Genomic DNA, 15339 nt, shown 5'->3' with positions numbered 1-15339 from the left:
ATGTCATATCAGACCAAAAGAAACGTGCCATCCCAGCGGCTGAGAGTATCCTTATTTCCCTGTTTACCTACAAGGCGGAAGTATGCTTTGCTCTGTCCAACCCTGCTAATGCACTTAGCTCTGGGGACCCAGGCATGGGGCAGAGTCCGTGAGTCGTTGATCTTTTACATCTCTTTGCAGAGCATCAGGGAAGGGGATAATTAACACAAAATGTATCAGTAAGGCGGTGCAATTTAAACATTGAATTTGAACTGGGCTGAGAAACTTGACTGTGAACATATGCTTTCACTTGTTTGCTTTCAGTAGGGCATAGCTGGGTTTGAACCTATAGTTGAATAGTGAAGAAGCTCAGTTGCCATTCTGCTAAACTGATCTGTACCCTTGTGTTCTAAATTGTGCTTTTTGACCCTGTGGTTCGGTTAGCTTGCCCTCATTAGTTGCTAGAAAGGAGCACCAGTAGCACGCCCTGACTTCTTCCCCTCGTGCTTGACTTTGAGTTGCAGCGTTCACTTCAGTTGTCACTGAGTAGGATACAAATTCCTTGGCCATATGTGGCTGTGGTGCAGCTCTGGTGCTTGGGCTTGTGTCAGCTGTACGACCACAGAGACTCCGGGGTGAGACCCCCCCCTTTGATGACAATATGTTCCTGGGAGCATGCAGAAGAGGAGCCTTCTGCTGTAGGACGGGAAGGGAGACCTGCTCACTGCGTGCCCCGGAAACGCGCGCCCTTTCTCTGCCTTGCCTGTGGAGCAGTGAGATTACAGAGCTACCTTAAATAAGCTCTAGCTATGACTCTTATCTTGGCCTTTGCAAACTAGCAGAAAGTTGAAGTGATGACAGCAGATAAGGGTGTTCGCTTTTGAAGCTTATTGGCTGGTTCTCTGGATTTTTTTTTTTTCTCCCCTGAAAGCCAGTCATTCAGAGGTACAGCTGGCACAGCACGATCGTTCCATCCTGCTGAGACACGGAGGGGACGAGGGGGGACGGGGTCTGGAAAGGCAGATCCCCTCTCCAGTCTGTTCAGCTGTGCCACTCGCCTGCGGATGGGACCTGCGTGATGTTGTCAGCCCGGGAGAAACATGGACTCGTGTTTTCCTTGACCTTCCTTCACCTTGGGGGAGAGCAAAACGGATCTGGTTGTTAACTCCCCACCTCTTCGGCACTGGGACAGCAAGAAAAGTTCAACGTCGTTTGTGGTGGGAGTGAGGGAAGCGGGGACGGTTCACAGTGGGTTTATATATTAAACTGTCCTATCAAAGGCGAGCCGCGGGCTGACAAGAAATGTAACCTGAGGAGAAAGGACACTGGTGCGTTCGAGCACGCTGAAGGATTCTTGCATGACCTGTCACTCTTTCAGTGCTGTAGCCTGAGCAGGTCTTACTGGTTTTTACCGAGGTGGTGGGAGCTGAATGGGGTGTGGGCTCGTTGCTATTCGTCCACAGACATCTCTACGATCTTCTTTTATCTTTTATAATTCCCCCCTGGATATATCGCGGAGAAATAGTGACCATCGAGTTTGCTGCCACCTGGGCTCAACCCAGCTGAACCAATTTTGGAGGATACCTTTGCTGCAACCCTCAGGACGTGCTCCTAGGAGGAGGAGAAGATAAAGCAGTTCGGCATCATTGTTGGAGCTTGAGTAAAAACATTGCTTTTGACTCCAGAGCGAGCGACCAGGAAGATCCATGTGATGTCCTGATCTGCCCCGTTTGCCCTGCTGAGCATGGGGTAGCAGTGGCTGACCATGGTGGTCACCCAGTTGGAACTGGAGCTGTGCTTTCATGGCCAGAAACTGAGAGGTTTCACCTGCAAGCTAACCAGGTCAGCCAGTGGATTTCTCCCAGAGACGTCGTTCTCCATTGCCTCCCAGATTTTCGTGCCCTTCCTTCTGGCTGGTTTGGGCATGGTAGCTGCTGGGCTCTTGATGGATGTTGTCCAAGTAGGTATACATGTGGTTAGGCAGCTTCAATAGAGAGGGGTGGGCTACTTCACCGTCCTTGAGTATTCGTGCTGGTTTGTTTTTAATGCGTATGGTCCTGGCAGCCAGTCAGCCCAGCGGCTGTAGGCTTGTCCTGTGCTAGAGGGATGCTGTCTGTCTCCTACTAGGTCAGTCCATGGGCAACTTGGGAAGTGGGACAGCAGCATTCAGCTGGTCTGCCTTTAGGCTGGGTGCTCACTGACTGTGCCCAGATAAACCCTTCAGTGATGACTGATCAGCCTGCAGCCAATGCCCCTGTTGGGTGATATTAGTTCTTTCCTGCAAAAGCAGCTGATATGAAGATCTAGGTCAAGGTTGTTATTAACTACCTCACTTACGGGCAAGTTTATGCTTCCAGTTCTTTACAAACAACCTAATGTAATCTTTGGTCTAGGAGGTATTTAGATACTGGGATGACAGGCATGCCGGCATAGAGAGATAAGCATTGCCTGCAAACTGAGTGCTGCTTGATCATGTTCTGAGGTGGGTGTAAATTTGGGGCAACTTGCGTTGACTTCCAAGGAGTTGTGCTGAATTTACATCGCTGTGCCCACGACCAGAATCTATCTTATCCATCTTCTCTTTGTACCAGTGGCACAAATAGAAATGCAAAATCTGATCTACTTTGGGCATCTAATGCCAGTGGATTTGCAAATCAAAAGGCTGGCAGAGCTTCCCAAGGATATGTGCTGCAGTCCGAGTTCACTGGAGTACATTGGATTCTCTGGCATTAGTACCACAGCAGGAGCTAAATATGGACACGGGGGTGTTCAGAAAGACAATACCTTGCTGTTTTTTCTTGCACTGGAAGAAATGAAGAAGTTGAATAAAGGGGAATATGAGGGATATCAAAGAAGGGTTAACTGGAGTGGCACAGCTGTTGCTATGCTGTGTTTGTCATCTCCACCTTGTTGTGCAGTGCTTAGGCACAGACCTGTCTTGCAGCATTACAGAAGTTCTCCAACTTCCCAAGATGTTAATTGTTAGCAGTTATCTTTGGCCAGGTATCTCTGGGAAGGATAAAGACGTAGTACGTACCTGCCCCATGCCCTTGGCAGGTGAATAGGTCTTTGTTAAAGGAAATCCAATGCACTTGCTGAGAAGCGTGCTCTGTTTAAAGTTGACTGTATCCGAACTGATGGAAAACACAAACCTTGTCCCCTTACATTACACGTGTTCTTTTAAAATACCAGAGAGCAATCTGCTTTGTGTATTTGCTTGCTATACTCTTAGAAATGGGGCCATGCAGGAGGCACGATAATAGGAAGTGTGTTTTTTGGGTGAAGATGTTTCCAGTTATGATGAAATAGAAGCCATCAGTCGATGGATTCAGCTCCCAGAGGAGGGAGCTAGTGCTCTAAGAGTCACCGCAGCACTCTGCAGATGGCAGTGAGTGCAGGAGTTTGTGATCTGCCCGTTGTGATGGAGGGACGCTTTGCACTGTGTGCAGTCGCTGCAAAATAGTCTTAGAAGACACCATGTCTGTGGGCAAGCTCAACGATGGTATCTCGGGCATACGTGTGAGTTTGATGGTGCTGCCCTTGTTTTGTTACTCAGACAGTGGATCTGTGCTGGGAGTCTGACTAGCTCTGTCATTTGCAGACTGATGTTCTAAGCAGTATAGCCAAGTGGAAAGCGCTTATCTGGGTCCATCAGGTGTTACAGGAATTAAGCAGTTTCTCATCTGTCAAATCAAGAGACACCAAGGCTTAGATTTGGGTGTCCCACACTGTAACCAAAGGGTGCCCAAAGCAATGGCTATTTGCTGTTTTCTCTCCTCAGGTGAAGAGTCAGGTTGAAGTTGTACAACCAGATTTCAAACCAGACAATTCAGGAGAAAGTTTCCATTTCATTCTCCCCTTCCACTGCTACGGGACACAGTCCAAACTGAAGTCACGGACATAAGACATCCCTATTCTCTGTTGATAAAAGCCATCGCTTGCATTTTACAATCCAGGATCTTGCTCTTTCTGTTGGCTTGTTCAGGGCAATGGCAAACATGAGCTTTCATTGCTGCTGCTGTGGGAGGATGGGTGCCCCAGGAGAGGTAACAGAGCATAGGTGGGACTGAGGGCAGCACAGGGACAGACAGTGGGGTTAGACTGTGCCATGTCACCACTCCTGTCAGCATTGCACAGCGATGGCATGGGGACCTGCTGCTCATCCTGCATTTCTGCAGTCTCTAACACAACGCAGTCTTGGCTACTGTGGTATAAATCATTATGAATCTGTCCTCAGGCTCTTAGTGAGTCACTAATGAGACTAAAATGGAAACAATTAAACCAGCTTTTTTTTTTTTGTAATTAGTACAGTTATATGCTTTTTTTTATTAGTTGTTCAAAGCCTTTCAGTGTAATTATATTTAAGGCAGCATCCCAAACAGTCATACCTCAGATGCTAAGCCTTCTGTTGTGATGACATGAGACCAGGAGAATTCACCACTAGCACAAAGACCGGAGCTTACATTGATACAGTAAAGTCATTGCCCAAAAGTGACCCACACATAAAATATGGAGAGTTAAGTTTGTGTCTTTCTTGCTTGTGTATCTTTTTATGTGCAAAGTATACATCAGATACTAGCATGTTTGTGTATTTTAAGTGGTTGGGCTTTTTTGCATTATGGCTGTGAGCTGTTTGCTCTCCTTTCTTTCAAGGGTGTCAAAGATATGTTGAGATCTTTCTTTATTCTTAATGAATGAGATAGGAGAGAGGGGGATTTGTGTCTTTAAGAGATGGCCACCCCTTTTCTCAGATATTTAAGTACCCTGTTAACAAATCCAAACCAAATGGCAGAGTGTCAGGTAAGGTGTCTCTTCTTGTGTTGTCTATTATTTACTTTTAACATTTTGAAATGCCACTTTCCAGGTCACCACTGCCAGGAAATGGGTATCGATAACAATGTTCGGCCTCTTTTCTGCACCCCTGAGAGCTGTCTTGCACCATATGTTTGGGACTGGCTCAGCCCCTCTTTCATTCCTATTGACTCGAAGGATGTTGTTAAGTGTTCCCAGCAGACAGCCACACAATTGCTTCCCCTGGCACAGCCCGAGCAAAACACTGCACGTCCTTACACCCTGTGTACATTTCCCAGTAGCCTGATGGGGGAGTGTGTTGACATCTATTGGGTCTGTCCCACCACCTCCAGGGGTGGGAAGGGATGTGAAAAAGGTGAGCTGAGATCTGTTGTTATTTGTCCTCTGGCAGAATTCAGTATCTTTGTATGAAACCAGCCAGTGACAAATCCAGAATGGACGAAAGGATGTGATCTTTTGCATGATGTGTAGCTAAGCCACAGGATGGCATAGGGGCTGGAGGGGGGAGGAATTAGGCGAGTACCTGAGAGAAAAACCATAGAATCATTGAGGTTGGAACGACCACCAAGATCATAGAGTGCAACCATCAACCCATCACCACCATACCGCTTAACCACATCACTCAGTGCAGCAATCCTAGTGCTGCTAAGGACACAGAAACCCTCCCGCTCAGGATGCTGCAGCAGAGTCAGATGTTTTGTACGTCTGAATTTGACCACTGTTGAAGATAAGGATAAATCAGATGGATGTTCAGTCTAAATCAATGCAGCTGCTCTTTTTCTCTTGTATATCTCTCTGTCTTAGATGTTGGGCTGGTTGGTTTTGCTCCACAGTGAGCTGCTCTGTTCTGCAGTCCCATCCCAACGTGAGCCTCTCTGGCAGCAGTGTGGCTCTGCAACATCCTTGTATGCACAGGGAGTGAATGAACTCTATTGAAAGGCACTGCATGGTAGATGTAGTAGAGAAGATGCATGTTAGTCAGAAGAGTTTCTTAAGGTTTCCAATCATCTCTGGTGTTGCAGCTGATTCAGGAGTTTGTATAGTTCAGCTTCAGAGGGGCAATGATAATCCAGCAGTATGGGCTTATGGGATATCTTAAATTAAAATCCTTTTTCCAGCTATGCTGAGAGTGTGCATGTAACAGGAAGATTTAGGAACTGCCTGTGGAGAGGAGATGCAAAAAAAGACTTTCACTCCCACCAGCAACCTTAGATGCTTAGTGGGAGCTTTGGTAAGGAAAGGCAGACACGTCTTTTTGCCATTAGATCATTTCCAGATCTCTGTGTTTGTTCTCATGAATCTGGATAGCAACAGGCATTACTAGTGTATCTCGTGTCAGTACGGAGGCGGGCATGCTGTATTTCATTTGGCTTGTGAGCCTTAATTATTTTTCATGTTGTTCCTGGCTAATATTTTAAAGGCGCACTTTAAATGTATGGCTTTCCAAAATCTGCTGCTTCCCCAGGAAGAAGTTTCCTACCCTGTCAGGAGAGCACTTTGCCATGCATGAGATCAGAAAGAATACTGCAAGCTAAAAATAGCTTCTTTCACTCCCAAAATGCAACATCTGCCCAGATGTGCAGAGCAGACACCTATGGAGCATGCAGTGAGATGGGAACCCACTCCCCTTTGAAAGAGCACTGAAATTGCCTGCATAACTGAGGTTGTTTCTATCCCTTTCTCCCTTTCCAGCACTGGGAGGTGTTTCGGACGATTACAGAAGTTTTTATCCTGGTTCCTGCCTTGGTTGGCCTCAAGGGTAATCTCGAGATGACACTGGCATCCAGGCTCTCTACTGCTGTGAGTGCTCACGAGGTGGTGGGTGGTGGTGGCTGGGGAGGGAGAGCAGTTATCAAGAGGTGCTGCTTTTATATAACCCACTGTGTATGAGACAAGCCTGTGTTTGCAAAGTAGAAAATCAGTGGTGTGTGAGTATTAAAATAATACATTTGCCCTCATTTTGTAAATGGAACATAGAATTTCTGTCTGCTTTGAAGGTGAATTAATCCCTGTGTGACCAGGTGCTGATATCTGGATCCTTGTGATACATAAATGGGACAGAGCCAGAGGTCCACCGTTGTCAGCTGTGGGATTGGGTTACTTTTCTGCAGCTGGTGACCTGGACAGGATGAAACCACCTTCAGCAGCCACCTGTACCCCAGGGATGGGTTCTCAGAGTGTCTCTCTTGTCTCCTAGGCTAACACTGGACAGATGGATGATGCTCAGAAGCAGTGGAAAATGGCCACTTGCAATTTAGCCCTTATCCAGGTGAGTCGGTTCAGCTGGGAGAGGAAGAAGGCCTTTTTTGAATGTTGCGCCATGGTCTGACAGCATCTGTTCCCATCTGTTCTGGGTCCAGACCTGTTGATTTGGGGCAGATATTCTCTACAGAGCCCAGCAGAGCCTGGGACTTGGCCTCCAATAAAACGCTGTGTATCCCTGGAGCTTGTGGTTCAGAGGCAAAACAGATGCAGTCATTCATTGCCTTTGTGGGCAAACTGAAATAATGAAAAACCTCCTTTTGCAGGGGCAGCTGTGGCACAGTCCCTGTTTCACAGCAGCCCCCAGATAAAGCCTGTCATTTCCAGGCAGCGTTTGGGAGTCAGCCTTGGCAAGAGGGGAGAGATGGGAGAAATGAGCTCTTTCTGCTTGTTGCAATCCAGCAACCAGCCCAGAAGATTTCACGTGGAAAGCCAGAGTGCTTGCAGCATGTGTCTGGGTGCTTTCCCTTATCTCCTTCCACAGCTTTCAGCTTGCTGGGAGTGCTGTGTTGATGGGGAGTCCATTTCTGTGCTGACCAGACCTATTCCTTTGCCGACGGACTCAGTGTCCTTTGCTGAAGTGTTATCTGCCCTTTACAGTTCTGCACTGTTTTTTCTCCAAACTTTGTCAGGATTCTTTCTGAATGTAGCAGAGCCACACAGGGATGCTGCTTAAATACACAAGCAATCAGCATCTCTGCAAGACTTTATGTGCCCTCCTCACTGTGCAGAAGCACTGCGGTCGCATAGAGCTGGGCAGCAGGTACAGCTGACTGCTCACCAGCTGTCCTTCGGCCTCCAGGTCCAGGCCACGGTGGTGGGACTCCTGGCTGCTGTTGCTGCTGTCATCCTGGGAGCCATCTCCAAGGGCTCTGTGGAGCTGAGCCAGGCGGCCGTGCTGTGTGCCAGCAGTGTGACCACAGCCTTCATCGCTGCGCTTTCTCTCGGTGAGTCACTTTGGTTCCTCAGATCCAACATGGTGCAGAAAATCTGTCCTATCTGTCCCACCGGCTCGGCTGCAATCCCTTTGGTCTGGCATGGGGATGAGGGGTGCAGGGAGCGTTAGTTCCACGCCTACTGCTTTCACTTCTGCACTCTGTACTCACTTCTCGTCTCCTGGGACCTGTTTGCGGGGCTCTTGGCACCCACGGCAGCAATCAGTGTTACCTGATATGCACAAAAACATGCTTTATGTATATAAATATGTTGTGGCAAGGTGGGGGTTGGGGTCTTCTCCTGGTTAACAGCAATAGGACAAGAGGGAATGGCCTCAAGTTGTACCAGGGGAGGTTCAGGTTGGATATTAAGAAAAAATTCTCCAAAAGTATGGTGAGATATTGGAACAGGCTGCCCAGGGAGCAATGGAGTCACCGTCCCGGAGGTGTTCAGGAACCATTTGGATGTGGCACTGAGGGATGTGGTTCAGTGGGCAGTATTGGTGGTAGGAAGATGGTTGGACTGGATGATCTTGGAGGTCTTTTCCAACCTTAATGATTGATTCTGTGGGTGGGTGAACACGTGTGCACATTGCTGTCTCAGTTTGGCTTTGATGGCACGTTAGCCATCTGCACTGTGCCTTTCCTGGGTGAGATGTACTAATGCTGTGCACAAGGCTGAACATTGAGTCAGTTTGCTAGCAGACTGCTCCAGACCATGCTCAAGGTGGACAGCAGAGGGTTGTGGCTGTCCCTGTGTCATTGAACCCTGACTGACCCTGCCTGTAGGTTGAGCTGGATGAAGAGGAGCTGCTCTGATCGTTGAAGATTGGCTCTGATCAGCTGAAGATCATTTTGTGGGTCTGCCATGTGAGGGCAGCATGACACTCTGAATAGAGGGAACTGGCAGGTTGGGTACCATGTGTTTTCTGAGGGAAAGGGATAAATTAGAGCAAGTGCATGTCCTGGAGAGGGAGTCAGAGGGTGATTGTAGATGCTTTTAACGAGGAACACTGGATCAGGCAGTTGTTAAAAACAGCCAGCATTAGTCTGCTCTCTGGACTTGGTCACAGGTGTGTGGGTGTGTGTGATGGGAAGCTGGTAGGTCTGCGGCCAGGGATGGAAGCGTTCAAGGCCAGGTTGAATGGGGCCCTGGTCAGCCTGATCTGCGTATGGCAATCAGCCCATGACAGGGGGTTAGAACTAAATGATCTTTAAGGTCTCCTCCAATATAAGCTGTTCTGTGCACCAGAGGCTCTGGGCTGTGAGGGCTCGGTCTGATGACTGGACTGAAAGGCTGAGTCAGGCTTTTCCTTAACTTAGGAAAGCTTGCTTCTCTTTGGTGGTGTGGCTGGAACTCTCTGAAATGATGGTCTAATATGGAAAATCTATTTGTGCTGCAGGAGATGGCACCAGGAGGCTGCTGCGTGCCTGCTGTGTGCTTATCTTTGAGTGTGCTTCGTGCCTGGTCCTGCTTCAAGGCAGCAGAGATTAGGCTGCTCAGGAGGGGAGCTGCTGCATGTGGGCTGCCTGCTAGTATCTCCTTTGATCCCTGGAATTTGCCTGTGTGCCTGTGGGCCTTTGGTGAACTTTATTAGGGCAGAGTGATGCCCTTCAGACTGGTGAAAGCAAGAAGATGAATTCCTGGGGACATCCTGGCTATGGATGCATGGTACAACTATGGGCAATCAGCTGCTTGCTTTTTCCAGACCCCACGTCCCTCTGGGAGCCGGAATAGCAGTTCCAGGGTGAAAGACAGCAGGTTACTCCCTCTGATGCCTGTTCTATGTCTTCTCTAGGTCTGGTGATGATTGGCGTGATCATCGGAGCCAGGAAAGTTGGGATCAACCCAGACAACATCGCCACACCCATAGCAGCCAGCCTTGGAGACCTCATAACCCTTTCCCTGCTGGCAGGAATCAGCAGTACGCTCTTCAAGTACATAGGTACCGAGTCCTTGTTGAATTATTGGACAGTACTTACCCATTTCTGGCATGTTTCAGAGTGGAGGTTCTCGTGCCCCAGAGGTGGGAAAATGACCACAAACATTTTTTTTCAAGGCACTCTTTCAGTAGCAAACTGGAAGGCAGAGATGAAGAAACACAGCTGGGAATTCTCAAAGATGTGGCCAACATTGATTGTATTGCTTTAGAGAGGATGTTGACGTATGATGCTGACTTTTCCTGCATCTGTTACAAGTCCAGCATAACTGCCTTCTGCGTGACTCGTAGAGAAGCCCTTCCTCATAAAGCTACTGCAGGGTCTTGGAAAATATTCTTACAAATACCTATTTTCTTATGTGGAGAGTCATGGGTGAACGAGGTAATGTCATGTTGGAGGTGGGGAGATCATGTCATGCTCCCAGGACTCTGTAGGAGTTGTGGCTGTGAGGTTGGCCGTGCTGTTAGTTGGCAGAGGCTTGGGCACCTGTTGTTGCTGAAAAGCTCAAAACACGTTGCAGCTTGGAGATATGTGCTTGTAAAGTGCTCAGCTATTTACCATGAGCATAACCTAGAAGGGGAACAGGAAAAATAAAAAGATCCAGCAAGCTTGATACCATTTGAAATCTAAACTGTTGCTTCAGCTCTGAGCAGAAGCAGCACAGCAGCTGTTCCCAGTTTGCATAACTCCTTCCATGTGCCACTGAGTGAGGGAGCACACATTGCAGGGGGAGGCCCATGGGTTGCTTCCATTCAGCTCTCCTTGAGCTTCAGAGGTGTGCTTTTTTTTTTTTTATTAGGGTTTTTCCATGATGCCATTACACCCTGTGAGGTTAATTTGTCTTTCCATCGCTGTGCTTCTGATAACATCTCCCAGGGAGCACATGGCAGAACAACACGATAACCTCTGTGGCTGTGACCAGAGAAGCATCTGCGATGTTTTCAGAGTAGTTTAAATAGTTTCAGCCTCTTGATATGAGTACTATGATGCACACAGACACCTGGCTGTTGAGAGCAGGAAGGGAGGCAGGTAGAAGGAGGGCAGCATTGTTGGCAGTTGAATAAATCCATTTCCCTCCCCGGTGTGTAGTAATTAATCGCTTCAAACAACAGGAGTGGGGTAGGAGACCCATCACAGCAGCTAAATGTCCTACAACCCATCCATCCTAAATGACTCCAGGTGGGTAGGTGCACTGACAAGACAGCAGCCAGAAGTGGTTGCATTTCAGCGCTGACTAAAGCAATGTTTAAAGAGTGCATCTCTTTATGTAAGAACCCTTGATCTGGGGAAGGGATCATCAAATCAATGCTACTCAGGTAGCCCAAGGCCCTGGCAGTGTCGTTTTGAAAAATGCATGCTTAGAGCCTGCAGTCTCCCAGATTACCTGCAAAGTCTGTGTTACAGCCCGCTGGCATTGGCCCCGGCACAGAGACCAGATGGAGAGCTTTGTTGAAGAAACATTTTTATATCAAAAGGTTTGGCATCATCCCCATTGCTTGAAGGTGTTTCTCATGGTTCTGAGTCATGTTTATTTTCTTTTAGTGTTGCACACACATTTATTTTTTTAATTCATTTGCTTCTAAAGGTCACTCCAAGGTTATGGCCCTACTGAATGGAAAAAGCTCCTAATGAAAACATACATAAGCTAGAATGAAATAAACCCTGCATCTTAATTGGCTTATACATTCAAGAGAGTATTTGTCCCCATAAAGCAGGCCAGCTGCTTGCTGAGAGTGCTAGCTTATCACCAAAGGTATCTATTAGTTCTTGTTTTAGGTGAAGGCATGAGCTGTCTGTCTTAAATGTGGTACAGCTTGCACACAGGGAAGATCTCTCCTCGCCCTGCTGTTTGAATTGTACCCTGAAGCCAGAAAGCTTGTAACTTTTTGTCTTGCTTAGTTAGAGATGAAGTTGGAGACTTGCTCATCTTCAAACGTAGCTTGCTTTGAATCCTGCTGATTTTTCAAATAACATCCTCTAGCAGTAGTTTCAGAGGTTAATTATGGATTTCTGTGGTGTAGTGAAGTGGTCATGTGGGGAACATCTTGGTTCATGTGATTTTTCTGTTAACGTTTCTCAGTCTGAGCCAGAGCCCTCCTGCCTTTCTTCCAGACTTTACTCAATACGATTTTGGCAACCTGTGAAGCCAGGGGTGTTTGATCCAAGATCTCTTTTTCTTGCCAGATATGAAATACCTTTCACCTCTGATCTGTGCCGTCTTCATTATCATGATCCCTCTCTGGGTTGCTATTGCCAAGCAAAGTCCTTCTCTTGCTGAAGTTCTGAAGTCTGGATGGCAGCCGGTCATTGTTGCGATGAGCATCAGCAGGTAAGGCAGCAAACTGCTTCCCCAAACCCACACAAGTAGGCATGCTGCAGGGAGATCCCATGCTCATGTAGAAAGCCATAGCGAGGGAAACTGGAGGGAACAGCAGAAGGTTATTTATCCAGTGCTTCTCAGCCATTGATGGCCCTCCAGCAGGCTGTTAAAATGGAGGCATGGAGCTCCCAGATGACTGGGAGTCATCAGTTTAAATAGCACTCATGCATTCACATACCATGTGGTTGCAGCCGGGAAATGTAAAAGCTTGATGATGACCATCGCAAACAGTCAGACTTCAGCCTCATCTTTATCCAGCTGTAAATGAAGACTCTGGTTCATCCCCCCTCCCCCCCCCCCCCCCCCCACTACATCATTCAGACCCTGCTGAGATCTGAGAGAGTTTTAAAACCCTGCTAAGATCAGTGTAGAGGTTTAGCAGAAGTTTGGCAAGGATGATAAAGCTTCCCTGGCTCGTATCAGTTTTGCTCAAGGAGAGGTTCCTGATCTCCTTATGCCATGAACAAAAAATGCAAGGCTATCTATCAGTAGAAACAGATGTAAAAGGAGTGAATATCTACTATAGGGAATGTTCAGGCACTGGCAGTGGGGAGGAAGCAGTAACTCATCTCAGTGTGCTGTTTTCACAGCATAGGAATTGCCCTGGGGAAGAGAGACTGATCCGCCTTCTTTGCCTGTCCTTTTTTAACAGCATTGGTGGACTCATCTTGGACAAAACTGTAACTGACCCAAACTTTGAAGGCATGGCAGTTTTCACACCTGTGATTAATGGTAGGTTGGACATACAATCGTAAAACATATACATGTTTTTATTTATTCCTCCCCCTTCTTCTCAAGGGTTATGCTATCCACCGCTGCCCCTACACAGAGGTCCATGTTCACGTCCCTCTGCCATCACCAGTGGAAGTAAAGCTACTAGTCCCCATTACATCCCTACTTATTTGTATTTTGAAGCATCTCTGGTGCAAAATAGCAGGCAGGTCTGAAAAGTGATAGAGCTGTTGAAAAGGTTAACAGCATCGGATGGGTATCTTTGATAGCAGTGCTGACACCTTCACTTTCATAATACCATATCTGCTACAGATGTCACAATAAATCCATTTACTATGTCTCTCTCCACTCAACAATTTGAGCTGTGCAATCGTCGCCTTTACAGATTGTTGATAAAGATTAATATATTAAGATTATAGATATGTGTGTATATGAATACAAGGTGATATGTATAGATTATATATATATATATTTGGTGTGTATATTTATATTTGTGTGAAGCCTCACCATTCTCTTATACACACATGAATGCATACCTATAAACTACCAGGGATCCTGGCATCACGGAGGATCCACTGGGTTGTTTTTTCTGCTATTACAATATTTTTTGTAGACCCATTCCAGGGAAAACCCACGTTCCTAGGGAAGGCTTGGCCTTGTGCCACTGCCAAAGCACGGTGTCCTCTTGCAATGTCAGAGGGTGTCATGCAGCTGTCACCTTCTAGATCTGCGTGAAGACAGACGCCTTGCTGACAATCTCTTTCCAGCATGGTTAGCCAAAGAGCTTGATTAAGAAAGCACGTCAACAACAGTTCTGCTGAACAATGGCTGACCCAGACAGCAGTGTGTGGGGGTGGGCAGACTGTTTGGCAGAGCTGCTCTCAGTTACGTAGTGCTCTGTGTTTTTTTGCACAGGTAGTTCTGTGCTTTCCATGTGCAAGGGGAATCCTGCAAAGTGTGTTTCAGAAAGCTCCCATCCTTCACTTCAATTCCACTCAGGTCAATCACACATTTAACAATGGGGTATTTCCTTCTGCAAGGCAGTGAAAGTGTGAGAAGCCTGTAGGATCTGGCTCGCTGTTAATTTTCTGTGTCATTTCTACCCTGCACACGCTCAGGGTGGCGGAGGTTTGCTCCATAGATCATCAGCCCTCTATTTTCTGCTGGAAAATATAGCAGCATTTTCATGTTTGCTGGAGTTAATCAATCTGGAAGGAATTAATTGCCTTTTAATTACCTAACATATTTGGGCTCTGATTCATTCTCGTATGATTTCTTCTCATTTGACAAGTGTGTCAGATGCCTTTAGACAGACATATAATCATTCTCCATGATGTTTGTTGTCTTTTAAACAATAATGGTTCTCTGGCTGAGTAAATCCAAGAGGTGACTGTGAGCGGCAGCTGCCATTGCCTGCACTGCCTTCCCCAGGTGTTGCTCACAGACTGCATAAAACCAGGTGCAATTGCATCATCTTCAGAAGCCACGTTGCATCTGCTGCTGGTGCTGGGAAGCCAGGGAAAATGTTTCCAATAAAGCATTCGTAAGGAGACGATCACTGGAGCCTTCTTGATTTTTAAAAGCTGTTCCTGCCAGGTGAATAGCACAGCATCACCATGACAAGTGGGATCAGGTTTTCCCCTTCTCTCACTGCTGTTCCCAGAGAGTTTGTAAGTGAATGACACATCTTGGGCTAAGTTTGAGGCTGGATTTCCTGCTGCAGTACAGGTGGTTTACAGGTTTACTCTGTTTTGTCCTCATAGGTGTTGGAGGGAATCTGGTTGCCATCCAGGCCAGCCGTATTTCCACATTCCTACATTTCTGGAGCATGCCTGGAGTTTTGCCATACAAGATGAGGCAGAATTGGCCCAATCCATGCACCACATTCTTCTCATCAGGTAGACCTTGAAACCTAGGTGTCCATGTCTCACGGCCCGTCATCACTGATAGCTCCTTTATCCAGCCTGGTTGGAGAAGGACTAGGTGGGTTTCAAAGGCAGAACTCCCCTTCTCCCTTGCAGGGAAGATCCACAGATTGGAAAGCAACATCTGTGCAGTAGGAGCTTTGAGAAAAAGCTTTTGTGTGTACTTAGAATCATGGAATCATTAAGGTTGGAAAAGACCTCTAAGATCATCAAGTCCAACCATTAACCCATCAACCCATACTTGCTCCCTGACATGTAAGAAACTGCTCTTCAGGGAGCACTTAAAGAAAGTAATTGAAAAGGAATCCCAGATGTTATTCTACGGAAGGTTGTTTTACTCATGGCCAGCCTAGGGCCATCAGGTGTGGAAAGG

At 47.0% G+C, this 15339-nt stretch overlaps 1 protein-coding gene across 6 annotated transcripts in view; it reads left to right on the top strand.

Annotated features, from left to right (window-relative positions):
* Positions 1 to 15339, top strand: part of SLC41A3 (solute carrier family 41 member 3) — a 46032-nt gene that overhangs the window by 27014 nt on the left and 3679 nt on the right. For 5 of the 6 annotated variants that reach the window (XM_040646704.2, XM_015293365.4, XM_004944603.5 and 2 more), the window contains exons 3-9: positions 6484 to 6591; positions 6989 to 7060; positions 7856 to 8000; positions 9788 to 9934; positions 12114 to 12258; positions 12962 to 13041; positions 14805 to 14939. In XM_040646704.2, the coding sequence (XP_040502638.1) occupies positions 6484 to 6591; positions 6989 to 7060; positions 7856 to 8000; positions 9788 to 9934; positions 12114 to 12258; positions 12962 to 13041; positions 14805 to 14939 (832 nt within the window). Of the gene's footprint in view, positions 1 to 912; positions 1940 to 6483; positions 6592 to 6988; positions 7061 to 7855; positions 8001 to 9787; positions 9935 to 12113; positions 12259 to 12961; positions 13042 to 14804; positions 14940 to 15339 lie in introns of those variants that run through there. The other variant, XM_003642000.6, reaches the window with a different exon arrangement.

This window comes from Gallus gallus, chromosome 12 (assembly GCF_016699485.2).
Source record: "Gallus gallus isolate bGalGal1 chromosome 12, bGalGal1.mat.broiler.GRCg7b, whole genome shotgun sequence".
Taxonomy (NCBI): Eukaryota; Metazoa; Chordata; class Aves; order Galliformes; family Phasianidae; genus Gallus; species Gallus gallus.
Note: the sequence above shows the minus strand (reverse complement) of the source record. Positions and strands in the feature narration are given on the sequence as shown.